Source organism: Theropithecus gelada, chromosome 9 (assembly GCF_003255815.1).
Source record: "Theropithecus gelada isolate Dixy chromosome 9, Tgel_1.0, whole genome shotgun sequence".
Taxonomy (NCBI): domain Eukaryota; kingdom Metazoa; phylum Chordata; class Mammalia; order Primates; family Cercopithecidae; genus Theropithecus; species Theropithecus gelada.
In genome coordinates this window covers 99,060,964-99,088,535 of record NC_037677.1, presented here as the reverse complement: position 1 = coordinate 99,088,535, position 27,572 = coordinate 99,060,964, and the positions used below count along the sequence as shown (strand labels likewise).

Here is a 27,572-nt window from a genome sequence, read left to right as displayed (position 1 = left end):
GAGATGTTTATTAGTCTTATAGACCCAAATAAAAGCATGAGAACCTTATATTGTCTAAGGGAACGTTGTGGGGAGTGGCAGGACTGATCTGCAAAATCCAAACATCCATGAATTACGACCAATCCAAACCGAACTACAGACAAGTACTCAAGAAGACTATACACCTCAGTATGCACTGCGAACTCCTTCAAAAGGACTACAGATCCAGGCATGCAACATGACCATCAACCTGTGTCTCTGGCTGTTTAATCTAGGGAGACCACAAATCCCAGGGTACTGTGCATTGGAAATACGACTCCCAGTCTTAAATTAGGCGGGCAACAAAGCAACCTAGAGCGCTAACCCAGGCGCAAAGCATGCTGGGGATTGTAGTTTTTCGGAGGGGAGGTAGGGCAGCTCCCTCGCCTCTCTGAGCCGGCGGCTAGACTGCGCATGCGTGTCAGTGGCGCTAGCTGCGGACCCGGCTAGGCAGTTCCTTCCCCAGAAGGAGAGATTCCTCTGCCATGGAGTCCTACGATGTGATCGCCAACCAGCCTGTCGTGATCGACAACGTGAGTTGCGTCTTTCCCATTTGTAAGGGGACTTGGGCTCTCCTCCTAGAAAGGATCGCTTCCCGGGGTTCAGCCTGAGCCGCCGGCTCTTTGTCACTGGCCCGGCCTGTCAGGCGCGTTCAGCCACCGCCGCCTCCTTCCTCCCCTTATCATATAGGCCGAAGGCAAGGCGGCCAGCCAGCAAAAGTGGGATGGAGAACTCTGGAGTGGATAGAGGAAAGAGATAGTCCAAGCCGGTCCTTGGGCCCTTGGCTCTAGGGGCCTTAACCGCTGTGTGAGAGCCTGTTGCCCGCCCTCGCACCCTTTTCCGATCGCCCTATTGGCTGCTCTGGCTGTCCATCTTGGCCAGTGATCCCGCCTCTGGGCCTTGCCGGATGAGGCTAGGCCTCTGCGGTGATTGGCTCGCGCCCCTGCCGTTCTTCCTGGCCACCATATTGTTTCCCCTCTTGAAGGGGCGGGGCAGTGCTCCAGGGCTGTGGGGATTGGCTTCCGGAACTCTGGGTGGTGGGGCCTAAAGGCGAGGGCCCGCCCGCGGGTGGAGAACGGCTAAGTTTTCCTTCGGTCTCAGCAGGCGGGGATGCTTGGTAGTGTGGATCTGGGTGGGGCCCGAGCATCTGGTGCCAGAAACTACTGTAGGATGTCAGCTATTACTGTGATTATAAATTACAAAGTTGATAAAGGTCGAGAAGAAAGGAGAGTGACAAAGCAAGCAGAGAGGTTGTCTTCCTCTTCGGAACGCCTAGTTCTTAGGGGAAAAAAATTACCAAACTTAATATTTGCCTGGCGCTGTAGCGCTTTCAGGGCGTTTTCACATACATTCGAGTTGGATCCTCACAAAAACTGGACGCATAGTTTAAAAGGAACTTTGATCCTCGTGTTACCGATGAGAAAACTGAAGCGCAAAGACGTAACGTGAGACCAAGGTCACATAGCAGAGGTGCCCTAAATCCAGTACTTTATCCGTCATCCCTTTTGCCAGCACCACCATGCAGAAGCATCAATAGTGACCAATAGAAAGAATCTAAATACTGCTCTTATTTTGGGGGGAAAGGAGAAAATTGTAAAACGACTGCATTTCTGCCTTCGATTCAAAGCTTTGATCCCACAGATTGATACCTTTCTGTGCCCCTGTAGGTCCCTCCATTGCAGTAAAACTATCCGTTCCCTCTGTCGTAAGCTGACTGTCAGATTCTCTTTGTTGATTCAGCTCTTGGGACCTTAGGCATATTACAGTGTTCTCGTTTAAGCTTCAGCTCTGTTAGGTAGATAGGAATTACTATCCCCAGTGTATGCAAGGATGTTAAATAACAGATTTCAAACCATCCAGCTTAGGAATTGAGCCAGTCATCAGACAGATCCAGTTCCAAGTTGCTCGCTTTTTCCAAGATATTTTTGTTATTTTCGTTAAATTTTCCTTCTCTTCAGGGGTATTTTGTTTTTATTATTTTGTTATTATTCCTCCTGGAAAGGGTCAGGATTGAGCTCAATGAGACACCTCTTTCTTTCTTTCTTTCTTTCTTTCTTTCTTTCTTTCTTTCTTTCTTTCTTTCTCTCTCTCTCTCTCTCTCTTCTTTCTTTCTTTCCCTCTTTTTTTGGAGACAGGGTCTCGCTCTGTTGCTGAGTCTGAAATGCAGTGGTGCGATCACAGCTCACTGCAGCCTCAACCTCCTGGGCTGAAGTGATCCTCCCGCTTCAGCCTCCCGAGTATCTGGGGCTGCAGGCACGCGCCACCACCCCTGGCTAATTTTTGTATTTTTTGTAGGAAGGGTTTCACCATGTTGGCCAGGCTGGTCTCAAATTCCTGGGCTGTTGAGATTCTCCCACCTTGGCCTCCCAAAGTGCTGGGATTACAGGCCTGAGCCACCGTGCCTGGCAGAGACACCTCTTTTTTTGGTGTGGGGGGGTGGGTGGAGGGAACAGGATCTCGCTTTGTTACCCAGGTTGGAGTGCAATGATGCGATCTCAGCTCACTGCATCCTCCGCCTCCCGTTTCAAGAGATTCTCCAGCTTAGACTCCCAAGTAGCTGGGATTACAGATGTGCACCACCACGGCTGGCTAATTTTTGTATTTTTAGTAGAGACGGGGTTTCACCATGTTGGCCAGACTTGTCCCAAACTCCTGACCTCAAATGATCCACCCGCCTCGGCCTCCCAAAGTGCTGGGATTACAGGCATGAGCCACCGCACCCAACCCAGATACCTAATTTTTTAGAGGATTTTTTTTGTCTCCCTCGCTAGACTATTAAATCCTTGTGGAAAAGGATGATATTCCCCCACAGGTTTAGTGGTGTTGGAAAAGAAAAAATTTAAGAAAGATGATATTTCTTTAGTCTCACTTCACCCACTTCTCTCCATACACACACAGTACCTAGGGTCTGGCACCTCTGTGTGCTCAATAAATGTTTTTTCATTGAATTGATGGGTGATTGGATGAATGACTTAATATCTCTATCAAAGTAACAAAGATATTCCTAAATAAAGAAAAGATGGGGAGTTTTCTCTAGTTAGTTACTGCAGATAATTGAGTAGGACTTTTTGTTCTTGATGTTGATTTTCAGAGAGCACTATGATTTCTGTCTTTAGCCAGGCTCTTTGTGCTTCTTCTGCCTTTTTCTTAGCTGTAAAAAGGAAAAATATATAGAAATTCAATTTCCTGTTTTCATCAGCAATGCAGAAGGAACAACCTGTCCATCCCACCAGCTCCTTTGCTTCCTGAATTACTAGGCAGGAGTTCCATCTCCAACCATTTTCTTTAATATCACTTACACTAACGCTTCTTAGTTTTTTTCTTTCTCTTTCCTGGTAGTATGTTTGGAAACGCATTACAGCAGTGATGCATTTTTAGTTTCAAGATCTAAAGAATTGACTTGTCTTTTTTTTTTTTTCCCCCTCTGGGAAAACATGTCCTTTATTATGCCAATAATTCTGCCAAAAGGTGAAGTAGGAGAAACTTAAGTCATTTTCCTATTAGTATTTGCTGAATATCTGCCACATTTTTAGATTTGGGGTCTCAGGTAGTTCTTGCTATTTGACATTTTCGGGGGTCATTTTGTTTTTATTATTTTCAAGATGGTAGATGTATAGGACACATTATTTGAAATATCTGAGACAACTTATTATATATAATGAGAATAATGTGTCACTAGCCATGTTAACTCCATAGCTTAACATGTTGCTACACTTTATTTATGAGCTAAGAAGAGTGTAATCAAAAGAATGCAGGAGAGAGAAAGCAGGGAAAGAACCCCATTAGGTTCACAGCCTTTCCCAATCATAAGACAATTGTGACCACTCCTTTCATCTTACTCTGGCATCAAGTCATTGCATCAGAATTTAATGAGGAAAATGGAGGAGCAGGTAGGTGTGTGCTTTAATGACAACAATAAAGTGATAGGTATTTTTTTTAAATCACCCAAGAAGCTTTATGATGATAGGTTTTTTTGTTTGTTTGTTTGTTTGTTTGTTTGAGACGGAGTCTCGCCAGCCTGGGAGTGCACCCAGGCTCGAGTGCAGTGGCCGGATCTCCGCTCACTGCAAGCTCCGCCTCCCGGGTTCACGCCATTCTCCTGCCTCAGCCTCCTGAGTAACTGGGACTACAGGCGCCCACCACCTCGCCCGGCTAGTTTTTTGTATTTTTTAGTAGAGATGGGGTTTCACCGTGTTAGCCAGGATGGTCTCGATCTCCTGACCTCGTGATCCGCCCGTCTCAGCCTCCCAAAGTTCTGGGATTACAGGCTTGAGCCACCACGCCCGGCCGATGATAGGTATTTTTTAAACCTAAATATAAGTTATTTCTTCCCAAAGACATACCATAGAGAATAGGGTAAGATAAGAGCAGCTCCTAGGCCACATTTTGAGGACTACACTTTGATCAGAATACCATGTTTATTCTGAAACTCAAATCTTTGCTAAGATCCAGGCCAAATGTGGTGGCTCACTCCTGTAATTCCAGCATTTTGGAAAGCCAAGGCTGGAAGATCGTTTGAGCCCAGGAATTGGAGACCAGCCTGGGCAACACAGTCAGACTTCATCTCTACTTAAAAAAAAAAAAAAAAAAATTAGCCAGGCTTGCTTGATGGCATGCCCTTGTAGGAGGCTGAGATGGGAGGATCCCTTGAGCCCAGGAGTTTGAGGCTGCAGTGAGCTCGTGCACCTCACTCCAGCCTATTTTAAAAAACAAACAACCTCTAAGTTTACAGTTTTGCCTAAACCTAAAATGGATCAACATTCTTGTCAAACTTAAAACTGTCTTTGTGACTATATGGACCTAAATGCAGGATTTTCAGAAGTTCAACAATAAGCTAAGCATTTGTTTGTTTTGCTTTGGATGTTGTGCTGCTTCAGCCCCCTTAAAAAAAAAAGACAAAAAAAAGAACAGAGAGACACTTTAAACATACAGAAAAATTCTGTGTGGTATATAACAAGCACCCAGGTAGCATGTGTCTACTACCCAGATATAATAAATATTGACATGCTGCCGTATTTCCTTCAGTATTTTTTTTGCTTTAGTGTTCCCATCCACCTTCATGTTTTAAGGAAATAAAACATTACAGATATAATTGAAGACTCTTTGTACACTTCCACAACCCTATCTTTTTTTTTTTTTTTTTTTTTTTTGAGACAAGGTCTCACTCTGTTGCGCAGGTTGGAGTTCAGTGGCACAATCAAAGCTCACTGCAGCCTCAACTTGCCAAACTTAAGCAATCCTCCCACCTCAGCCTCCCAAGTAGCTGGGACTACAGCCATGTACCACCTGCTCGGCCTTTTTTTTTTTTTTTTTTTTTAATTTGTAGAAATGGGGTCTCCCTATGTTGCCCAGGATGATCTAGAACTCCTGGGCTGAAGCAGTCCTCCCACCTCAGCTTCCCAAAGTGCTGGGATTACAGGCATAAGCCACTGTGCCTGGCAACCCTATCCTTTCTCTCTATTTTACAAATAACCCCCAAAACAACCATCATCATAAAATTGTCCTCCTTTTATACTCAGGAAGATAAGTCAGGAGAAAATTTTTTTTTAGAAATGAGGTCTCACTCTATCACCAAGGCTAGAGTGCAGTGCTGCAGTCCTAGCTCACTGCAGCCTCAAACTCCTGAGCTCAAGCAAACCTCCTGCCTCAGCCTCCCAAGTAGCTGGGAGTACAGGAGGAGCAAGCCACCATGCCTAGATCCATCCATGATTTTATGTACATATGCATTTAAGTTAGGCAGGGGAGTGTGCTGTTTGTGTTTTGAAAGTTTACTTAAGTGCTATCATCTTACTGTTACCTCTTTTTATTATAGCAATTTCAGACATACAAAAGGAGAAGGAATAGTGTAAGGAACATCCATATATCCCATCACCTAGCTGTAACAGTTATCAAACTCTTGGCCAATCTTTTCAACTACATTCCTGCCCATTTCCCTCTCCCACATTCTTTTTCTTTTTTTTCTGAGATGAAGTCACTGTGTCACCCAGGCTAGAGTGCAGTGATGCTCACCACAACTCCACCTCCCAGGCTCAAGCTATTCTCCTGCTTCAGCCTCCTGAGTAGCTGAGTAGCACGCACCATCATGCCCAGCTAATTTTTGTATTTTTAGTAGAGACGGGGTTTTGCCATGTTGGCCAGGCTGGTCTTGAACTCCTGGCCTCAAAGGATCCACCCGCCTCAGCCTCCCAAAGTGCTGGGATTATAGGCGTGAGCCACCATGCCCAGCCCCACACTCATTTAAAAACATAATCAATATACTATTATCATGCCTAATTAGATTAACAAGAACCCCTTAATCTTATTAGTTATCTAGTCAATGTTCAGATTTCACTAATTGTCTCAAAAGAAATTTTTTTTTAATAATTTGTCATCATCTTTTCTGATCCTACTAATGCTGATTCACTTAAGTTTTTAGGGACACTAGAATTAGCTGAGGAAATGAAGTCAATGTATTTATCTAACACTGTCACTTGCACTGTGATATTCAGGTTGTTGGTTGTACAGCTTCAGCAGGAATCCATCCCTAGCTTGACAGAAAAGGTGAAAAAGAGGTGACTTATAAAGATATTTTCACTGTTCAATTACATGTATTTTGCAAGCCAAGGATGTGTTTCACACTGAGCTAAGTCCTCTGAGGGTAAAAAAGAAATCAGATACTATGTGGAAGAAGAAATGTCACCAGTTAGTGGCTGGAAATGCCTAGAATAGGGATCTCAAACTCAATGCCTGCAGAGGCCAACCAGGAATGGAAATATACTCAAAAGAGAAGAGAGAGAATAGCCTGAAAGGCACCTCTTCCAGACTGGGAAATCTGAAAGGTGAATTGAATTGAGCATTGCCTGACCAAAGTGTTAACTGCTTCTCATTTCTATCCAATTGTCCCCATGCAGGAATATGGACCTAGTGTTGCCAGATAATCTGATTTTTAAAAATTTGTGTATTTATCGAAGTCAGGAGATCGAGACCATCCTGGCTAACACGGTGAAACCCCGTCTCTACTAAAAATATGAAAAAAATTAGCCAGGCGTGGTGGTGGGCGCCTGCAGTCCCAGCTACTCGGGAGGCTGAGGCAGGAGAATGGCATGAACTGGGGAGGCAGAGCTTGCAGTGAGCCAAGATCACTCCACTGCACTCCAGCCTGGGCGACAGAGAGAGACTCTGTCTCAAAATAAATAAATAAATAAATTGTATTTATTATTTTATTTTTATTATTTTTATTTTATTTTTTGAGACGGAGGTTCTCTCTGTCACCCAGGCTAAATTGCAGTGGTACAATCTCGGCTCACTACAACCTCCCCCACGTGGGTTCAAGAGATTCTCCTGCCTCAGCCTCTGAGTAGCTGGGACTACAGGTGCATGCCACCATGCCCAGCTAATTTTTCCAGAGGGAGTCTCGCACTGTCGCCCAGGCTGGAGTGCAGTGGCTCAATCTTGGCTCACTGCAAGCTCTGCCTCCTGGGTTCACGCCATTCTCCTGCCTCAGCCTCCCGAGTAGCTGGGACTACAGGCGCCCACCACCTTGACTGGCTAATTTTTTGTTTTTTAGTGGAGATGGGGTTTCACCGTGTTAGCCAGAATGGTCTCAGTCTCCTGACCTCGTGATCCACCCGCCTCGGCCTTCCAAAGTGCTGGGATTACAGGTGTGAGCCACTGTGCCTGGCCTTATTTTAATTTTTTTATATATATTTTTTGAGGCAGAGGCTCATGCTATCGCCCAGTCTGGAGTGCAGTGGTGAGATCATGGCTCACTGCAACCTTGACTTCTTGGGCTCAGTCTCCCAAGTAGCAGGGACCATGGACCCGCACCACCACGCCCGAGTAATTTTTAAATATTTTGTAGGCCAGGTATGGTGGCACATGCCTGTAATCCTAGAACTTTGGGAGGCCAAGGCGGGTGGATCACTTGAGATCAGGAGTTCGAGACCAGCCTGGCCAACACGGTGAAACCCTGTCTACACTGAAAATACAAAACTTAGCCGCGCTTGGGGGTGCATTCCTGTAATCCCAGCTACTCGGGAGGCTGAGACAGGAGAATCGCTTGAATCCAGGAGGCGGAGGTTGCAGTGAGCCGAGATTATGCCACTGCAGTCTAGCCTGGGTGACAGAGCCGGACTCCATCTCAAAACAAAAAATTAAATTAAATTAAAATAAATATTTTGTAGAGACGGGGTTTTGCCATGTTGCCCAGGCTGGTCTCTCAAACTCTTGGCCTCAAGCAACCCTCCCTCATCTGCCTTCCAAAGTGATGGGGTGACAGACGTGGGCCACTGTACCCAGCCATACTTTTTGTTTGGTTAGTTGGTTGGTTTGTTTTGAGACGGGGTCTTACTCTGTCATCCAGGCTGGAGTGCAGCAGTGCAATTACAGCTTGCTGCAGCCTTGACCTCCCAGACTCAAGTGATCCTCCGACCTCAGCCTCCTGAGTAGCTGGGACCACAGGCACGTAACCACCATGCCCAGCTAATTTTTGTATTTTTTGTAGAGACAGGGTTTCGCCATGTTGTGCAGGCTGGTCTTGACCTCACGGGCTCAGGCAATCTTCCTAGGCAAAATCACCATGCCTGGCCTTTTGGTATTTTTTGTAGTGATGGGGTTTCTCCATTTTGGCCAGGCTGCTCTCAAACTCCTGACCTCAAAGTGATCTGCTCGCCTCAGCCTTCCTAAGTGCTTGGATTATAGGCATGAGTCACCACACCCAGCTGAGACTACTCAAGAAGCCTCTACCAGGCATGTTCATTTGGCCTTGCCAGAGTGAATAACAAAGACAGGCCGGGCGCGGTGGCTCAAGCCTGTAATCCCAGCACTTTGGGAGGCCGAGACGGGCGGATCACGAGGTCAGGAGATCGAGACCATCCTGGCTAACACGGTGAAACCCCGTCTCTACTAAAAAATAAAAAAAAAAAAATTAGCCGGGCGAGGTGGCGGGCGCCTGTAGTCCCAGCTACTCGGGAGGCTGAGGCAGGAGAATGGCGGGAACCCGGGAGGCGGAGCTTGCAGTGAGCTGAGATCCGGCCACTGCACTCCAGCCCGGGCGACAGAGCGAGACTCCGTCTCAAAAAAAAAAAAAAAAAAAAAAAAACAAAGACAATGGCAGCTTATTTGCCAGGTACACAGTTCCTAGTTGTAAATACTCTTAAAGAAATGGACATAACCCTTTTGTATGCTCTTTAGCAGAATTTGTATGGCTTGAGCAGAATCGAGGCAGCTCAGCTGCTCCTCATTCTCCACTGATTCTTCACCCTATGACTGACCTGGCAGGCCTGGTTTGGGGCTGCAAGGACACGCTGGGTCTGGTTCCACCTTGTGCATCACTCCCAGTGCTGCTTTCCCCTTTCCTGAACCACCTCTGCCTGGGGCTTCTGTCATTTCAGCTGGTCATTCAGGTTCCATACTTTAGGTTCTATCTGCCAGTCATTTGCACTTGATTTTAATTTTACTCAGCCAGCATCCGTTGAGTACCCAGCAAATGCCAGATACTGCCGAAATGTACTTTACTCTTAAGGAACTTCGACTGAAAAGAGACGAAAGTGGAAACCTTACATTGTAATAGAAAGCAGAATGAAGTGCATGCCACCTCATGGTGCAGGTAATGGCAATTTGCTGTAAAATAATAGGAAGATTCATTCCAATTGGGGATTTTTCTTCAGGAGGAAGGCGGTGATATTTGAACTGGGCCTTTTATACTCTGCTAGGAAGGACAGAGAAGAAAAAATGAATCTGACTTCATAATCTGCCTATTTACCCAGACTCTAGTCCTTTGGCTAGTAAACTAAAAATCAAATACCCAGGAAAATCATCTCTTAAAAATATCCAGGGTCTGAAGGACAGATCTCATCCTCTCTTGTTTTTAACCTCTGCCAGGAGACCCAATTAGTCTGTTGGCATCACCACACCCAGATGAAGGCAGTGAGCAATCATTGGAAGCCTGAGCAAACAAGTTCTAGGAGTTCCCTTCTTGCTTGTCCGTGCCTTGCTCTCAGAGCCCTTGGGTTTGTAGGCAAGTTCCCCCTCCTTCCCAGTCTTTCAGCTCACTTGACAGCTGCACCTTTTCCAGGCTCCTTGTTGTACTGCCCAGACCAATGAGTTTGCACATTGTCTTCTGTTTTCACTCTCTTCTGTTGGCAAAGGTTCCTGCTCCCTTAGAGTACTGGCTGCCCTGCTCTCCTCTCATAGCACTTTCTCTGCCCTTCAACCACTTCTTTTTTTCTTTTTTTTTTTTTTTTTTTTGAGATGGAGTCTCACTCTGTCTCCCTGGCTGGAATGCAGTGGTGTGATCTTGGCTCACTGCAACCTCCACCTCCCGGGTTCAAGTGATTCTCCTGCCTCAGCCTCCCTGAGTAGCTGCGATTACAGACGTGTAGCACCACACCCGGCTAATTTTTGTATTTGTAGTAGAGACAGTGTTTCACCACGTTGTCCAGGCTGGTCTTGAACTCCCTGGCCTCATGTGATCTGCCCCACTTCGGCCTCCCACAGTGCTGGGATTACAGGCGTGAGCCACCATGCCCGGCTTCCTTTAACCACTTGCTTCCTTCACCAACCTCTGTCTTGCCAGAGGCAGGCACCAGATGGCCAGTCTCATTCCCCCTCTTCCTGCAGAAGAGCGGGAATAAGAGAAACAAGGAGGGAAGCAGGCATGTTGCTGGGAAGCCTTTGGTGCAGATAACCTTGGCTACTTAGCGTCTCCTGGTATGTTCAATGCTTGCAAAGTGGGGTCAGGAAATACCACACTCCACCCCAGGAGAGTGGTCAACAGGCAGCAGGAAAAGGCTTGCCCCAGCTACAGGTGCAGCTGCAAACCATGTTGGGTTAGAAAGGCGAGGATATCAGGTGTGGTGGTAGAAGAGTTAAGAAGAGGAGGCCAGGTGTGGTGGCATGCCTGTAATCCCAGCACTTTGGGAGGCCGAGGCAGGAGGATCACAAGGTCAGGAGTTCGAGACCAGCCTGACCAACATGGTGAAACCCCGTCTCCACTAAAAATACAAAAATTAGCCGGGCATGGTGGCATGCACCTGTAATCCCAGCTACTCAGGAGGCTGAGGCAGGAGAAACGCTTGAACCCAGCCGGCAGAGGTTGCAGTGAGCCGAGATTGTGCCACCGCACTCCAGCCTGGGTGACAGACCAAGACTCTGTCTCAAAAAAAAAAAAAAAAAAACACGGAAGAGGACAGGGTGTATCTACAAGCAATATTAAGCCTTGACATCTGTCCTGCACAGGGTTGGTCTCTGTGTCTATAGTCAATGTTTACATTGATTGGGCCCTGGGTGGTACCTGAGATGCTGGGAGAATTTAGATTCTTTTCTGGACAGCTCACTCAACATACTAAGTATTGGAGCAGCAGGACTGTGGTTCTCTTCTATTCTCAGACGAGGCTTTAGGTCTTCACTTTTCTTTACCATCAGGAGACCAAGGAGTAAAAGGAAAGCATAGTTACAAACAAAACAACAACAAAAATCTCCCAAAGCATAGTGCTGTGCCCCTGCAATAAGAACCAAACAGCACGTGTTCCATGGGAGTCCGTTTCAAGCATGACAGTGCTCATGGTGGTGTCTGTCACAGAGGCCCTGGAAGCTGGGAGAGTTCAGGCCTGAGCCAGGAATGTAGGTTAAAAGCGCCCCTCGGTGGTGTAACAAGGAGTCACGTGCTTTTCCCACCTTAAGTTCCTGAACTTGGCTCCTTTGATGCTTCTAGGTACTTTCTTCTTTCCCCAGGTTTTCTATCTTTTTCTTCCCTTTATTACTAGTATTTTTAATTCCCAAAGCAAAACATGTTCAATGTAGAAAAGTCAGAGACTACAGAAAAATCACACAATATGGTTTAGTATACAGTGAGAATCCTCCTCGCTATCCTATTTCTACTTCCCTTTTTTTGGTGTGCATTCACTTTTTTCTAGGTTCAAATAAATGTATATATTATATACAAATATTAGGTTTTTTGCTTTTTGGGGTTTTTTTTCCCTGTGAGACAGAATCTCACTCTGTCACCCAGGCTGGAGTGCAGTGGCACAATCTTGGCTCACTGGAACCTCTGCCTCCCAGGTTCAAGCGATTCTCCCACCTGAGCCTCCCAAGTAGCTGGAACTACAGGTGCATGCCAACACACCCAGCTAATTTTTGTATTTTTACTAGAGACAGGGTTTCACCACGGTGGCTAGGCTGGTCTCAAACTCCTGACGTCAAGTGATCCGCCTACCTCTGCCTCCCAAGGTGTTGAGATTACAACTGTGAACCACTGCGCCTGGCCACTTTCTTTTCTTAAATAAAAATGGCACCATATAATGTATTTTTCCTCTTTTATTTGTGATAGTTCTGACTCCTCATTCTCTCTCCTCTTTCCTCAGGGATCCGGTGTGATTAAAGCTGGTTTTGCTGGTGATCAGATCCCCAAATACTGCTTTCCAAACTAGTAAGTCATTCTGTAGCTTAGACGTTTTGGAGGTTCATCAGCTTTGTTATAGGTCCAGCCTTATAAGGGACAGGAGCTGGGTTTGGAGTCAATAAAGGAAAACAGTTGTCTACATGGTACAATTTGAGAGGCACAGATCAGAGGCCTCTTTTTAAAAATCCAATTTTATCTGTTGCTAAAAAATTTTATCATTGGTAACTCATTGCTTTGGATGATTGCCTCTTGGTGGAGCCCTCCTTTTAAAATTCTCCTATCACCCAGGCTGGGGATTAACATTTAACCCATCTACCATCTTTTTTTTGAGATGGAGTCTCGCTCTGTTGCCCAGGCTGGAGTGCAGTGGCACAATCTCGGCTCACTGCAAGCTCCGCCTCCTGGGTTCACGCCGTTCTCCTGCCCCAGCCTCCCGAGTAGCTGGGACTGCAGATGCCCGCCACCATGCCTGGCTAATTTTTTTGTATTTTTAGTAGAGATGGGATTTCACCGTGTTAGCCAGGATGGTCTTAATCTCCTGACCTTGTGATCTGCCTACCTCAGCCTCCCAAAGTGCTGGGATTACAGCCCTTCTACCATCTTAATGAGGAGTTTCTCAGAACTTTCCTCCTAAGGGAGAGAGACTGCAGGCAGGAGAAGAACACAGAGGCTTACAGGAAGGGCTTAAAGGGGGAGGGAAAGGAAGAGGCTATCTGTCCGATCTGAAGCATCACAGTTTTTTTTTGTTTTTTGAGACAGAGTCTCATTCTGTAGCCCAGGCTGGAGTGCAGTGGCGCGATCTCGGCTCACTGCAACTTCTGCCTTGTAGGTTCAAGTGATTCTCGTGCCTCAGCCTCCCAAGTAGCTGGGATTACAGGCATGTGCCATCACTCCCAGCTAATGTTGCCCAGGCTGGTCTCAAACTCTTTTTTTTTTTTTTTTGGAGATGGAGTCTCACTCTGTCGCCCAGGCTGAAGTGCAGTGGCACAATCTTGGCTCACTGCAAGCTCCGACTCCCGGGTTCACACCATTCTTCTGCCTCAACCGACTCCCGCCACTGCACCCTGCTAATTTTTTGTATTTTTAGTTGAGACAGGGTTTCACCGTGTTAGCCAGGATGGTCTCGATCTCCTGACCTCATGATCCGCCTGCCTCGGCCTCCCAAAGTGCTGGGATTACAGGCGTGAGCCACCACACCCGGCCGGTCTCAAACTCTTGACCTCAAATGATCCACCTGCTTTGGCCTCCCAAAGTGCTGGGATTATAGGTGTGAGCAACCGAGCCCAGCCCAGCATCACAGTTTTACATAGAGATCCTGGGAAGGGGACTAAGGACACTAAAATGTTTTGAGTTAATCACTCCTTTAGAAATTCTCATTTCCTCATCTTTCTTGGTCTGTACATACACTGGAGAAAGAAAAGAACTAAAGGTATTGAATACTCTAAAAATGTGTTTTCATAATTTATAATAAATATAATAAAATATGAAATAATATATAAATAATATAATACATGTTCATTTTAGAAATTGTGGAAAATACAGAAAAATATAAAGAAGAAAATCAAAATCAACTGTGACCTCACTCCTGGAAGATAATCTCAGTAGAATTTGAGTGTGTGTGTACATCTATACATCCTTCCTGTATTCTGTCGTGAAATGAAAAATGATGGTCCTCTTCACTATCTTTCCTAGTGTGGGCCGACCCAAGCATGTTCGTGTCATGGCAGGAGCCCTTGAAGGCGACATCTTCATTGGTCCCAAAGCCGAGGTAATTCCCAGGCCTACAGAACAAGCCTCAAGCCAGCAGAGGACCTTCATTATTCACCACATGGAACGTGTCCCAACATTTGGACACAACCAGAAGTAAAAGGGGCAACTTTCTCTGAAAATCTCCCTTTTGATTCTCTCATCCTAGGTCTAGTGGTTTATTTTTCCCAGGAATAGCCTGGGGTCTTGGAGAAGAAATACCAGGGACCTCACTTTGGGAAACACTGAGACCAGTCTAGAAAACAGGGCTGTTGTCTTCTGCATTCTGTCACTGCCTTGTCAGTGATCAAATTGTTAGTTATTTTTTTCACAAACAATATTCAGTGGGGAGATCCTGGCTGGGGTACCCTAGGGATGAGTTAATTCATACAGCTTTGGCAGAGCCCTCATGCAGCCTCTCGTAAGCAGAACAGCAGAATCGCTGTTGCCATCCTTCGCTTCAAGTACTGAGGCCCAGAGGTGGGAGCCAGGAGATTGTGTCCTGGAACCAGGCACTGAGGAAGGTGCCTTCTGCCACTTGCCCTAGAGGCACCTGAGGGGCCATGGAAATGCAGAAGCCCCCTGCTTTGCCGGCTTCTCGGGAATGAGGGCAGTTTGCAGCAAACAGTATATAGACCTGGAGAATGAGTGCCTACCCTTAGCCCTGGGCAAGGACAGCAGGGTGGGAGCTCAGGAAGCTAAGGCTTCTTTGCGAGGGATTCAGCTTGCACTGCTCAGTCTTGGGAGAGCAGCGTCCTGGGCAGAGCCTGACTGCAGCTGCAAGTCCTGTTCTCTTTTCCCAGGAGCACCGAGGGTTGCTCTCAATCCGCTATCCCATGGAGCATGGCATCGTCAAGGACTGGAACGACATGGAACGCATCTGGCAATATGTCTATTCTAAGGACCAGCTGCAGACTTTCTCAGAGGAGGTGAGGATCCTGTGTGTGGGGCACTCCTGTAGGGTATGCAAAGCTGTATGAAACTCCTACCCTAAGAGATGAGGAGGATGATGATCACTGCCAAGAGTACTGGAGCCATTTGCTTTTCAGGCATATTCAGATTTAATCTTTTTTCTTTTTTCTTTTTTTTTTGAGACGGAGTCTTGCTCTGTCTCCCAGGCTGGAGTGCAGTGGCACAATCTCCGCTCACTGCAAGCTCCGTCGCCTCCCAGGTTCACGCCATTCTCCTGCCTCAGCCTCCTGAGAAGCTGGGACTACAGGCGCCCGCCACCTCGCCTGGCTAATTTTTTGTATTTTTAGTAGAGAGGGGGCTTCACCATGTTCGCCAGGATGGTCTCGATCTCCTGACCTCGTGATCTGCCCGCCTCGGCCTCCCAAAGTACTGGGATTACAGGCGTGAGCCACCGCGCCCGGCCAGATTTAATCTTAACACCATTCCTATGAGATATAGGTAGTAGTATCTCATTTTACAAACAAGGGAACAAATTCAGAAGAGCCAAGTTGTATTTCCAAGGTCACCTAGTGAACAAAGGGTAGAGATGGGATTCAAACCTATGTCTTTTAGAATTCAGAGCCTGTGCTCATTAACTTCTTTTGCCCAGACTGGAGTGCAATAGCTCACTGTAGCCTCGACTTCCTGGGCTCAAGTAATCCTCCCATCTCAGCCCCACCCCCCACACCATGCCCAGCTAATTTGTGTGTGTGTGTGTGTGTGTGTGTGTGGTGGGGTTTTGCTCTTGTTGCCCAGGCTGGAATACAACGGCGTGATCTAGGCTCACTGCAACCTCCGCCTCCCGGATTCAAATGATTCTCCTGCTTCAGCCGCCCAAGTAGCTGGGATTACAGCATAAGCCATGGCACCTGGCCAATTTTGTATTTTTTGTAGAGACAAGGTTTTGCCATGTTGCCCAGGCTAGTCTCGAACTCCTGGGTTCAGGCAATCTGTCCGCCTCCACCTCTCAAAATGCTGGGATTACAGGCGTGAGCCACTGTGTACAGCCTGTGCTTGTTAACTTGTGAGGAAGTAACTCTCCATTCAAAAATGCAAAGGGAGGCCGGTCGCTGTGGCTCACGCCTATAATCCCAGCACTTTGGGTGGATCTCTTGAGCTCAGGAGTTCAAGACAAACTGGGGCAGCATGGCGAAACACCATCTGTACTAAAAATACGAAAAAATAATAGCCGGGTGTAATCATGCATGCCTGTAGTCCCAACTACTTGGAATGCTGAGGTGGGAGGACTGCTTGATCCTGGGGGTGCTGAGTTTGTAGTAAGCCAAGATCGCACCACTGAACTCCCAGCCTGGTTACAGAGTGAGACCCTGTCTCAAAAAAAAAAAAATGCAGAGAGGTGCAGACTAGGTGTATCAATTTCCAGGTGCAGGTGGGATGTTTTCAGTTTTGGTTTTTGTTTGTTTGTTTGTTTGCTTGCTTTTTTGAGACGGAGTTTCACTCTTGTTACCCAGGCTAGAGTACAATGGCGCGGTCTTGGCTCACCGCAACATCCGCCTCCTGGGTTCAAGCGATTCTCCTGCCTCAGCCTTCCTGAGTAGCTGGGATTACAGGCATGCACCACCATGCCTGGCTAATTTTGTATTTTTAGTAGAGACGGGGTTTCTCCATGTTGGTCAAGCTGGTCTCTCTCGAACTCCCGACCTCAGATGATCTGCCCGCCTCGGCCTCCCAAAGTGCTGGGATTACAGACGTGAGCCACCGTGCCTGGCTGTTTTCAGACAGTTTTTTTAAAGCAGTGGTCCCCAACCTTTTTGGCACCAGGGACTAGTTTCTTGGAAGACAATTTTTCCATGGGGGTGGGGGTTTGGGGTGGCCAGATGGTTTTGGGATGAAACTGTTCCACCTCTGATAATCAGGCATTCGATTCTCATAAGGAGTGCCCAACCTAGATCCCTCACATGCGCAGTTCACAGTAGGGTTCATACTCCTATGAGAATCTAGTGCCTCTGATGACCTGACAGGAGGTGGAGCTCAGACAGCAGTGCTCACTTACCTGCCACTCACCTCCTGCTGTGCGGCCTGGTTCCTAACAGGTCACAGACTGGTACTGGTCTGCAGCAGGAATTTAGAGTTTCACAAAATCTTCTTGACAGTTGGAGATATGCAGTAGACACAGGGGCCTGTATAACAATCTTGGAGGACAAAGAGGGGAGTTGGGGGGCACAGCTGAGGACAGAATGAAATTTTAAAGGGGGCATTAACTTGAAAAGTTGAGAAACCTACTTGGGTAGGGATAGGTGACAGGCACAGCTTGCCTTTTTTTGGAGGGAGGCTGACAGAAGTCCCCAGGCTCTCAAAACAGCAAGGCAGGGTCTTCTCCCCCAAGACTAATGAAGATGGAAATCTGTCCTTGGCCTCATTGTCTCCCGGGCTCCTTTCACCAGCATCCTGTGCTCCTGACTGAAGCGCCTTTAAACCCACGCAAAAACCGGGAACGAGCTGCCGAAGTTTTCTTCGAGACCTTCAATGTGCCCGCTCTTTTCATCTCCATGCAAGCTGTACTCAGCCTGTGAGTAGCAGCTGGCTAGCCCGGCCCCTGCGGGGAAAGCAGTCCTTTGGCACAGCTGAGGCTGACTCCCCTCTGGGATGGTTCAGAGTAACTTGAGCCCCCTCTGCGAGGGAAAGGTTAAAGATGGTAGGAAAGAGAGAGAGGCTTTTGCTGAAACTGAGCACTTAGGCTTCGTAGTTGAAAGCAAAGAAGGACATGTGGCTGCTATTAACCATATGCCAGTGTTAGGACTCCTAGTGGGTTTGGTCCCCAAGGCCTTGGCTGGGCCTGCCGAGGCAGCCACATGCTGCAGCAGCTCTTCCCGGAGGCCCCTGTAATGTGTCCACTTATTATTCAGTACTTACTGTGGTCGGCTGCTTTGCCAGGCTGCTGAGACAACCATGATCCGAATGCCACCACAGTCCTTGTTCCCATCCCCCATGGCTCCTGTCACACTCCTACCCCACCTCATACCAGGATGAGGTCTACGGCAGAGATAATCCATGAGTGACCTACACGTGGGATTTATTTGACCCCATTAACAAATCGTGAGCCAGCATTTAAAAATCAAGAGCTGTCCCATCAAAATCCAAATTTTTGGCTTCTCTGAAACAATGGGAAGATCTGGGAATGCCAGGCACACATTCCCACAGGGCAAAAATCAGCTGGAGCTGAAGAGCGGCTGCCACTTGAGATGGGGCTGGCAAACCCACCCTCCCCACAGCACGCCCATGCTCTGTTGGCCTCCCCACCCTGAGCAGGGGGTCAGTTGCCTCACTTGCCTTTTTTTGGAGGGAGGCTGACAAAGGTCCCCGGGCTCTCAAACCAGTAAGGCACCGTCTTCTCCTGCCTTCATTTTTTATGGAAGTGAAAAATATTCTTATTTTTCTTTACTCTTACTTTTCCTGCCTGGCCCCTGTTGGCATTTGAGGGTTTTTGCCTTTTGTCTAGAGAGTTAAAACTGGCCCTAGGCTGGGTCTCTGAAGCAGCTGAAGGCCAGGCCATCTCAGACAGGAAGGCCTGCTCTTCTGGGTGCGGGGAGGGAACTTGGAGAAGCTCAGCTCCTTCCGTTCAGGTATTTCATGGCTTGCTCCAACACCCGGGCTTCCTTAGTACCCAGTCCATTCTACAGCCCCTGGAGAGAGGCAGGCCCACGCTTTAGTTTAGCTGACATTGAACTCTAAAAAGAAGTGTATTTCTTCCCAGCGTGAGGAGGCAGTGCTGAGTGACGATTTGCCCCTTTGCTTCAGTTATGCCACAGGCAGGACTACAGGGGTGGTGCTGGATTCTGGGGATGGTGTCACCCATGCTGTGCCCATCTATGAGGGCTTTGCCATGCCCCACTCCATCATGCGCATCGACATCGCGGGCCGGGACGTCTCTCGCTTCCTGCGCCTCTACCTGCGTAAGGAGGGCTACGACTTCCACTCATCCTCTGAGTTTGAGATTGTCAAGGCCATAAAAGAAGTAAGTGCTGCCCCCTGGGCCTAGGGATAGAGTGGGGGTTGGGAGCATAGCATCCAAGACCTTGGTCACCTGCCAGTAAAGCCAGGCGAAGCACCTACCTGAGGGTCCCTGGTGAGGCCCTGTTCTTTCCAGCCAGGTCTCCCCCACTTCACACTGACAGATTCGCCTTCCTGACGTGCTGCCATCTTATTGGGGGAAAGAGAGCTGCTTCCATTTCTTCAATTGGGTGATGGCTACATAGAGGCTCAGCATGTTTTTTGTACCTTATATGCAAATTACATAGGGTTTTGTTTTGTTTCGTTTTGTTTTGTTTCTGAGATGGAGTCTCACTCTGTCACCCAGGCTGCAGTGCAATGGTGCGATCTTGGTTCACTGTAACCTCCACCTCCCGGGTTCAAGCAATTCTCCTGCCTCAGCCTCCCGAGTGACTGGGATTACAGGTGCCTGCCACCACACCCCACTAATTTTTGTATTTTTAGCAGAGACGAGGTTTCACCATGTTGATCAGGCTGGTCTCAAACTCCTGACCACAAGTGATCTGCCCGCCTCAGCCTCCCAAAGTACTGAAATTACAGGCATGAGCTACCGTGCCCAGTCCTGGTTTTTTTATTTTTATTTTTTAACATCCTTGAAGAAGTCATAATACATTTAAAACATTTGTCTTTGTAAGTAAAAAGAACCCTCCTGCCACCTGTGGCTATAGGGAAACCTCTGAGCTGAGGAGGACCAGAACCATATGAGTGGTAGAAGGAGAAAGATGCCGGGGCCTGGTCTGAACTTAGGTTGTGGTCTCAGACCTAGGATCCAGAGGCCAAGTTTCCAAGCTTGCCCACCAGGAAGGTGGAGCAGATAAGAACTCGTATGCTAAATGCCACCCAGTGAAGGCCAACAGAGACCTCCCTGCCCCTGCTTCTGGGCAGCAGCTATAGTGACCACTGGGGCCCCTGTCACAGTGTGTAGACAGGTTTGTGCAGCAGCACATTCCTCCCCTGGGCCTTTGACCGGGTGTGCATCAGGTTTCCTGCCAGCCTGACTGTCTTGCTTGGTTCTGCAGAGAGCCTGCTACCTATCCATAAACCCCCAGAAGGATGAGACGCTAGAGACAGAGAAGGCTCAGTACTACCTGCCTGATGGCAGCACCATTGAGGTAGGTGGCCTCCCTTCTTTCTTCGGTCCCCTTAGGTCCACAGAAGCTCTGGGCCCAAACAGAATTCCCCATGAAGGTCTGGAGTCTGGCAGGCCAGTCCCTTTACACCAAGTTTGTCCAGCCCCTGGCCCATGGGCTGCATGTGTCCCAGGATGGCTTGCAGTAAGGCCCAACACAAACTGGTAAACTTTCTTAAAACATTGTGAGATTTTTTTTTTTTGCAATTTTTTTTTTTTTAGCTCAGCAGCTATCATTAGTGTTAGTGTATTTTATGTGTGACCCAAGACAATTCTTCTTCCATTGTGGCCCAGGGAAGCCAAAAGATTGGACACCCCAGCTTTACACCCTCTGTCTGGAGCAGCAGAGCTCCTGAGCATGAATGGCCCTGTCTCCTGCAGAGGAGGCAGCAGGAACCTTGCTCCCTCCCGCTAGAGGGGAGGAAGCTGCTAAGGGATTGTCCCACATCAGTATGAGATTAGGAAGTGGGATGGTTAGTGCCATCCTTCACCACACCTGGGCGCAGTGTAGGGTGAGTTACCACTCCTTTGAACCCCCATTGCTAGGAAGACGTTTCCATGAGTAAATAAATCCATGAATTGATGCCAAAGACCTCTTGGCTGGAAAATGCCAGAGCAAGAATGAAATATAGGAGCCTCCCCTCACTAGTTTCGAGGAGCCCTATCTTTGTTCCTTTAAGCTCTTAACATGTAGAGTCTGTCTTGAGCCTGGCCTTCATAGCCACCTAGTTACTAAGTGATGTGCAGAGGGGCCTCTTCCATTCCCACTCCCAAAGGGACCTTGGTCCCAGCTCCAACATCTTCAGCTGGTCCTCCTACCTGCAGATTGGTCCTTCCCGATTCCGGGCCCCTGAGCTGCTCTTCAGGCCAGATTTAATTGGAGAGGAGAGTGAAGGCATCCACGAGGTCCTGGTGTTCGCCATCCAGAAGTCAGACATGGACCTGCGACGCACGCTTTTCTCCAACATCGTCCTCTCAGGAGGCTCTACCCTGTTCAAAGGTTGGTCTTTTCTCTTGGAGCCCTTGCCCTGGAAGTGTTCGGCTCCTGCTGGCTCCAGGCACCCGAGAATTGACTTGAAGTTCTCCTCTTTGCCTGTTCAGGTTTTGGTGACAGGCTACTGAGTGAAGTGAAGAAACTAGCTCCAAAAGATGTGAAGATCAGGGTAGGAGCATGGTGGTGCCTGGCCTGGGTGGAATTGGGCTTCCATGGACAGAGTCCCACCTGGTGTAGCTTCCCTCTAGCTTTGCCCAAGCTCTTCAGGCAGCCATGGCTCTACAGGCAGTACCAGGTTCCCAGCCTGTACACTGACCCTGAGGTATAGGTCTGCCACAGGGAGGCTGAGTTCTCATTCTCCCTCTTCACGCCAAAGGAAGGCAGTTCTAATACCCAGATGAGGCAGGGTACTAGGTAGAGGGCCCCCTGCATGATCTTTCAGGGAAACTATAATCTTTAGAGGAGACTGACTTAATGTTGCTGTGCTGCCTGCCCAGGTGGCTCCCCTGTCACACAGTCTGACACCTTAGTGACAGGTGAAGGGGGTTGGCTGTCTGAGGAGAGTAGGGATCCTAAAGAAAGGAGTACAGTTCCTGCCATGGAGTCTGCTTCTCCCTGGCTGCCCAATAGCCCCAGCTTCCCTGGGACCTGTGGGGACTGGAAACCTGCTTCCCCAGATGAGTGGGAGGCTGGCCACAGTGCCCTCCAGAGAGGCCAGAGCTTCAGGCTTGTGTGAAATGTATCCCCCGCCATGGGCAGAAGGAGAAGCGTTGTAGGGAAAGGGAGTGGGAGGACTGGAAGTCTCAGATTTCTCTTTCCCCCCACCTTTGCAGATATCTGCACCTCAGGAGAGACTGTATTCCACGTGGATTGGGTGAGTAGCTCTTCTGGGAGTAAGAACGGAACAGGAAGTGATGGCACCGATAACCCCTCAGCACCCCATCCCTCTAAAGAAAAGCCTCATTTGGTTTGGCCCCAGGGGACTGGTAGGCTCCACACACACCCACTTCTCTCTCACACGGTTCCTCTGGGTTTCCTCCCTCCAGGGGCTCCATCCTTGCCTCCCTGGACACCTTTAAGAAGATGTGGGTCTCCAAGAAGGAATATGAGGAAGACGGTGCCCGATCCATCCACAGAAAAACCTTCTAATGTTGGGACATCATCTTCACCTCTCTCTGAAGTTAACTCCACTTTAAAACTCGCTTTCTTGAGTCGGAGTGTTTGCGAGGAACTGCCTGTGTGTGTGAGTGCGTGTGTGGATATGAGTGTGTGCGCACATGCGAGTGCCGTGTGGCCCAGGGACCCTAGGCCCAGAAAGGACGATGAACTACGCGCGATGGTGACAGCCCGAGGCCTGGGGTTGACCGCTAACTGGCTCCTGACAGGGAAGAGTGCTGGCAAAGGCTGTGCTCCCTCCTCAGGTGGCCTCTGGCTGGCTGTGGGGGACTCCGTTTACTACCACAGGGAGACAGAGGGAGGTAACCCATCCCCTGGGAGACCTTGCTGCTGCCCATCCTTGGCTGGACTGGCCCCACCCTCATACCCACCCCCAGGGTGCCCTGAGGCCCCAGGCAGCTGCTGCCTCCCCTTGCTGGTCACTCCACTATCGATGCCTCCTGACTGCACACTGAGGACTGGGGCTGGGGTTGAGTTCTGTCTGGTTTTGTTGCCATTTTGGTTTGGGAGGCTAGAAAAGCACCCCAAGAGCTATTACGGAGACTGGATCTAGGAGAGAGCAGGAGGCCCTTGTGTTCACCAGGGAACAGGACCACACCGGCCACTGGAGGAGGGCAGGAGCAGTCCTCCCTCTGAATGGCTGCAGAGTTTATGTTCCCAGCCCAGTCCCCTTTTGGGGACCTTGGGAGAGTTTAAGGCACCTGCTGGTTCCAGGTCCTCGCTTTCCATCCGTTCTTGTTGCAATGCCATCTTCAAACAGTTTTATTTATTGAAGTGTTTGTTCAGTTAGGGGCTGGAGAGAGGGAGCTCGCTGCCTCCTGCCTTGCTACACTAATGTTTACAGCACCTAAGCTTAGCCTCCAGGGTCCCACCTCTCCCAGCTGATGGTGAGCTGACAGTGTCCACAGGTTGCAGGACCATTTGAGATTGGAAGCTACATTCAAAGACACTCCCACCAGGCTCTTTCTCCCTTTTCCTCTTGCTCACTGCCCTGGAATCAACAGGCTGGTTACTGGTTAGATTTTCTGAAACAGGAGGTAAAATTTTTCTTTGGCAGAGGCCCCTAAGCAAGGGAGGGGTGTTGGAGAGCCAGTGCCCTCAAGACTGGAGAAAGCTGCAATTTACCAAGTTGCCTTTTGCCACTGTAGCTGACCAGGGGACTAGGTTGTAGAGGTGGGAAGGCCCCCTCTGGGCTGATCTTGTGCCATTCTTGACCGTGGACCTGCTTGGTTGAGGGAGAGGGCCAGACCAGAGTGCCAGGAGCTAATAGAGCCAGGCCTGACCCCTAGAAGTGGTCCAAAGGCCTTCAGCCTAGATGGTGCAAAGTTGGTGCCAGCCTGTCTTCACCGGCACCCTCACCTGTGACACCAAGACCCATCCCAATCCCAGACTTCACACAGTATTCTCCCCCACACCATCCTATGACCAAAGGCCCCTGCCAGGTGTGGGCCGCAGCAGCAGGTATGTGTGAAAGCAATGTAGCGCCCCGCGGACTGCAGTGCGCTTAACCAACTCACCTCCCTTCTCTTAGCCCAAGCCTGTCCCTCGCACAGCCTCGCACAAACTACATTGCCTGGTGGGGCCCAGTGTACTGAAATAAAGTCGTTCCGATAGACACATCAGCTGGGCCTGTATCTGTCTGTCACCAGGGCCAAGTGGGAAGACGAAGAGTAGCAGGCCCTGAATCTGAGGTGGTGACTGGGCCTGATCCATCCTCTAGAGGGCATCGTTGCACCAGCCAGCCTTGTCCAGGACATAGCCCAAGTCCCAGCCTGTCAGTTGGATGCGGAGCAAAGGGTGATCACACCACAGCCTAAGTTCAAAAACAGAAGGTCCCACTCGTGTGTACACTCTAGCCCATGGGTGAGACTCAACTCCAGATGACAGGAGTGGCTCTCAACATCCCTGAAATCAAAGATTCTCAAAACTGTCACATGAATAAGAAGGCCAGGGACTTGGCCCGGCATGGTGGCTCACACCACGCCGTAATCCCAGCACTTTGGGAGGCCAAGGCAGGTGGATCACGAGGTCAGGAGTTCAAGACCAGCCTGGCTAAGATGGTGAAACCCTGTCTTTACTAAAAACTACAAAAATTAGCTGGGCACAGTGGCAGGCGCCTGTAACCCCAGCTACTCAGGAGGCTGAGGCAGGAGAATCACTTGAACCCGGGCGGTGGAGGTTGCAGTGAGCCAGGATTGCACCACTGTGCTCCAGCCTGGGTGACAGAGTAAGACTCTGTCTAAAAAAAAAAAAAAAAAAAGGCCGGGAGCTTATTACAATGCAGTTTCCAAGACCCATGCTCAGATATCCTGATTAATCACTTCTCCATTTAAAACCTGCACTTGGGCCGGGCGTGGTGGCTCAAGCCTGTAATCCCAGCACTTTGGGAGGCCGAGACGGGCGGATCACGAGGTCAGGAGATCGAGACCATCCTGGCTAACACGGTGAAACCCCGTCTCTACTAAAAAATACAAAAAAACTAGCCGGGCGAAGTGGCGGGCGCCTGTGGTCCCAGCTACTCGGGAGGCTGAGGCAGGAGAATGGCGTGAACCCGGGAGGCGGAGCTTGCAGTGAGCTGAGAGGCGGAGCTTGCAGTGAGCTGAGATCCGGCCACCGCACTCCAGCCTGGGCGACAGAGCCAGACTCAGTCTCAAAAAAAAAAAAAAAAAAAAAAAAAAAAAAAAAACCTGCACTTGGGAGGAAAATTGCCAGGTCTTTGGCAAATGATAACCTATTTAATCTTCCCAATAACCTTACAAAGTATATGTGCTTTTATTGTCCATTTTACAGATAAGGATTTGAAGCCACGGAAAGATTAAGCAATTTCCCAAAGCTCTGCCTTTTTTTTTTTTCTTCTTCTTAAGATGAAGTCTTACTTTGTCACCCAGTCTAGAGTGCTGTGGCACGATCTCAATCTCCACTCACTGCAACCTCCACCTCCTGGGTTCAAGCAGTTCTCCTGCCTCAGCATCCCAAGTAGCTGGGATTACAGGTGCCTGCCACTGTGTCCAGCTAATTTTCGTATTTTTAATAGAGATGGGGTTTCACCATGTTGGCCAGGCTGGTCTCAAACTTCTGACCTCAGGTGATCTGCCTGCCTCGGCCTCCCAAAGTGCTGAGATTACAGGTGTGAGCCACCATGCCCGGCGCTGGCCTATCTTAATCTACAATGTAAACCCAGGCCATAGAACCTACAGCCTACATTTTTAATTACCATGCAGCCTGTAAAAAACCATAGGCCTAGAGCAGTGGTTCCCAATTGGAACCAACTTTGCCTCCTAGGACACATCTGGCAATGCCTGGAGATATATTTGTTTGTCACAACTGGTGTGTGTGGGGGGTGGGGTGGGAGGTGCTAAACGTCTACAACAGAGAACTATCTGGCCCCAAATATCTCTAGTGCCAAGGTTGAGAAATGGTGGCTGAGAGCCATGGTTTTCAGCGCCAGCTGCATGATAAAATCACCTACAGAGATGTTCAAAATCCTACTGCCCAGGCCATACCCCAGACCCATTAAGTCAGAATCCCAAGGAATAGAATTCAGATGTATTTTTTAAGTTCCCCAGGTGACCCCAAGGCTGAGAACCTCGGGCCTAAAAGAGGCTCCTCTCTCTTTGACTACCACGTCCAACAGTGATACATGGGAAATGCATTGAGGCCTGATGGTCATTTTGGGCCCCAGTGCCTATGCAGTTACCAATCTATGTTTTTCTCCCTGGCACCTTGGTAACCCACCTTTTTTTTTTTTTTTTTTTTTTTCTTTTTGAGATGGAGTCTTGCTCTGTCGCCCAGGTTGGAGTGCATGCAGTGGCACAATCAATGCAACCTCCTCCCGGGTTCAAGCGATTCTCCTGCCCCAGCCTCCTGAGTAGCTGGGATTACAGGTGTACACCACCACACCCGGCTAATTTTTGTATTTTTAGTAGAGATGAGGTTTCGCCATGTTGGCTCAGGCTGGTCTCAAACTCCTGACCTTAGGTGATCCACCCACCTCGGCCTCCCAAAGTGCTGAGATCACAGGCATGAGCCACTGCGCCTGGCCTGCCTATCACTCTTATTCAGAAAAATGCTCTTGGGGGCTTTTTCTAGTCAGTAAGGAATCCTGGTTCTCAACCTCAGCAACCCACCATTCACTCACACAGCACAGACTTGAGGAAAAAGAATGGCTGACTTTAATCAGTCTGTAAGGAAATAAACATCTTTAGAGGCCGTGTGGGGGTAGGGGAGCCCTGCAGCAGAGGAGGCATGCCACTTCAAGCACAGCTGAAGCAGAGAACCCTCTGAGAGAAACTACTAGAAGGGTGGACTGAGTGGGAGGTGGGACTTGGAGTCAGCTTTCCCTGACTGGGAAAAAGAGAGGAGTTGCAGTATCAAAAGTGGTTCCTGAGTCCACCACAGCGGCCAGCTCCGGCCAGGCAGCGGGACAGGATCCCACGCCCCATGGCAGGTCCGTGTGCATCACAGGGCAGCCCCCTCCCTTCTTGGTCCTCTTCTGTCCTGCTCCACAAGAGAAGCACATCCCTGAGCACATACGGCCCAGCCCTTGCCCAAGCTGAGCCAGACAGCTAAGCAGAGACTTTGACTGCAGTGAGAGCTCCCCGCTGCCATGTCTTCCAGGCTGCACTGGAGGAAGGTGGTGGAGCAGAATGCTGGTAAAACTGGCTCCTGGCCGGGTGCGATGGCTCACGCCTATATTCCCAGCACTTTGGGAGACCAAAGCAGGCAGATCACTTGAGGTCAGGAGTTCGAGACCAGCCTGGCCAACGTGGTGAAACCTCGTCTCTACTAAATAATACAAAAATTAGGTCGGCCACAGTGGTTCACGCGTGTAATCCCAGCACTTTGGGAGGCCGAGACAGGCTGATCACCTGAGGTCAGGGGTTCGAGACTAGCCTGGCCAACGTGATGAAACCCTGTCTCTACTAAAATTACAAAAAGTAGCCAGGCGTGGTGGCACGCTCCTGTAATCCCAGCTACTCGGGAGGCTGAGGCAGGAGAATCGCTTGAACCTGGGTGGTAGAGGTTTCAGTGAGCCCAGATTGCAACACTGCACTCCAGCCTGGGCAACAGATCAATTTTTTGAGGGAACATCTCCAAAAACAAAAACAAAAACAAAACAGCTATGAAATCCTTAAAAAAAAAAAAAAAAAAAAACTGGCTCCTCCCCC

General features: G+C 48.9%; 1 protein-coding gene across 3 annotated transcripts; it reads left to right on the top strand.

Annotated features, from left to right (window-relative positions):
* The first annotated feature begins 322 nt into the window (after positions 1-322).
* On the top strand, positions 323-24,026 carry ACTR1A (ARP1 actin related protein 1 homolog A). Of its 3 annotated transcripts, XM_025397388.1 has the most exons (11): positions 323-551; positions 12,360-12,424; positions 14,090-14,165; positions 14,947-15,072; positions 17,500-17,624; positions 18,854-19,070; positions 20,125-20,217; positions 21,060-21,234; positions 21,336-21,397; positions 22,062-22,102; positions 22,275-24,026. In XM_025397388.1, exons 1-11 carry the CDS (start codon positions 504-506, stop codon positions 22,375-22,377), a joined length of 1,131 nt encoding a protein of 376 aa, XP_025253173.1. In that variant the 5' UTR covers positions 323-503; the 3' UTR covers positions 22,378-24,026. The 3 variants fall into 3 exon arrangements, with proteins under 3 accessions (XP_025253173.1, XP_025253175.1, XP_025253174.1); XM_025397390.1 differs by lacking the exon at positions 14,090-14,165 and having other exon boundaries at positions 426-551; XM_025397389.1 differs by lacking the exon at positions 12,360-12,424 and having other exon boundaries at positions 429-551.
* Positions 24,027-27,572: the final 3,546 nt, after the last annotated feature.

Excerpts from the sequence above, each read along its gene's own strand:
- ACTR1A (XM_025397388.1), top strand. The coding sequence starts at position 504 with ATGGAGTCCTACGATGTGATCGCCAACCAGCCTGTCGTGATCGACAAC. Across the intron at positions 552-12,359 it reads AGCCTGTCGTGATCGACAAC|GGATCCGGTGTGATTAAAGC; the intron begins GTGAGTTGCGTC and ends CTCTTTCCTCAG. Across the intron at positions 14,166-14,946 it reads TCATTGGTCCCAAAGCCGAG|GAGCACCGAGGGTTGCTCTC; the intron begins GTAATTCCCAGG and ends CTCTTTTCCCAG.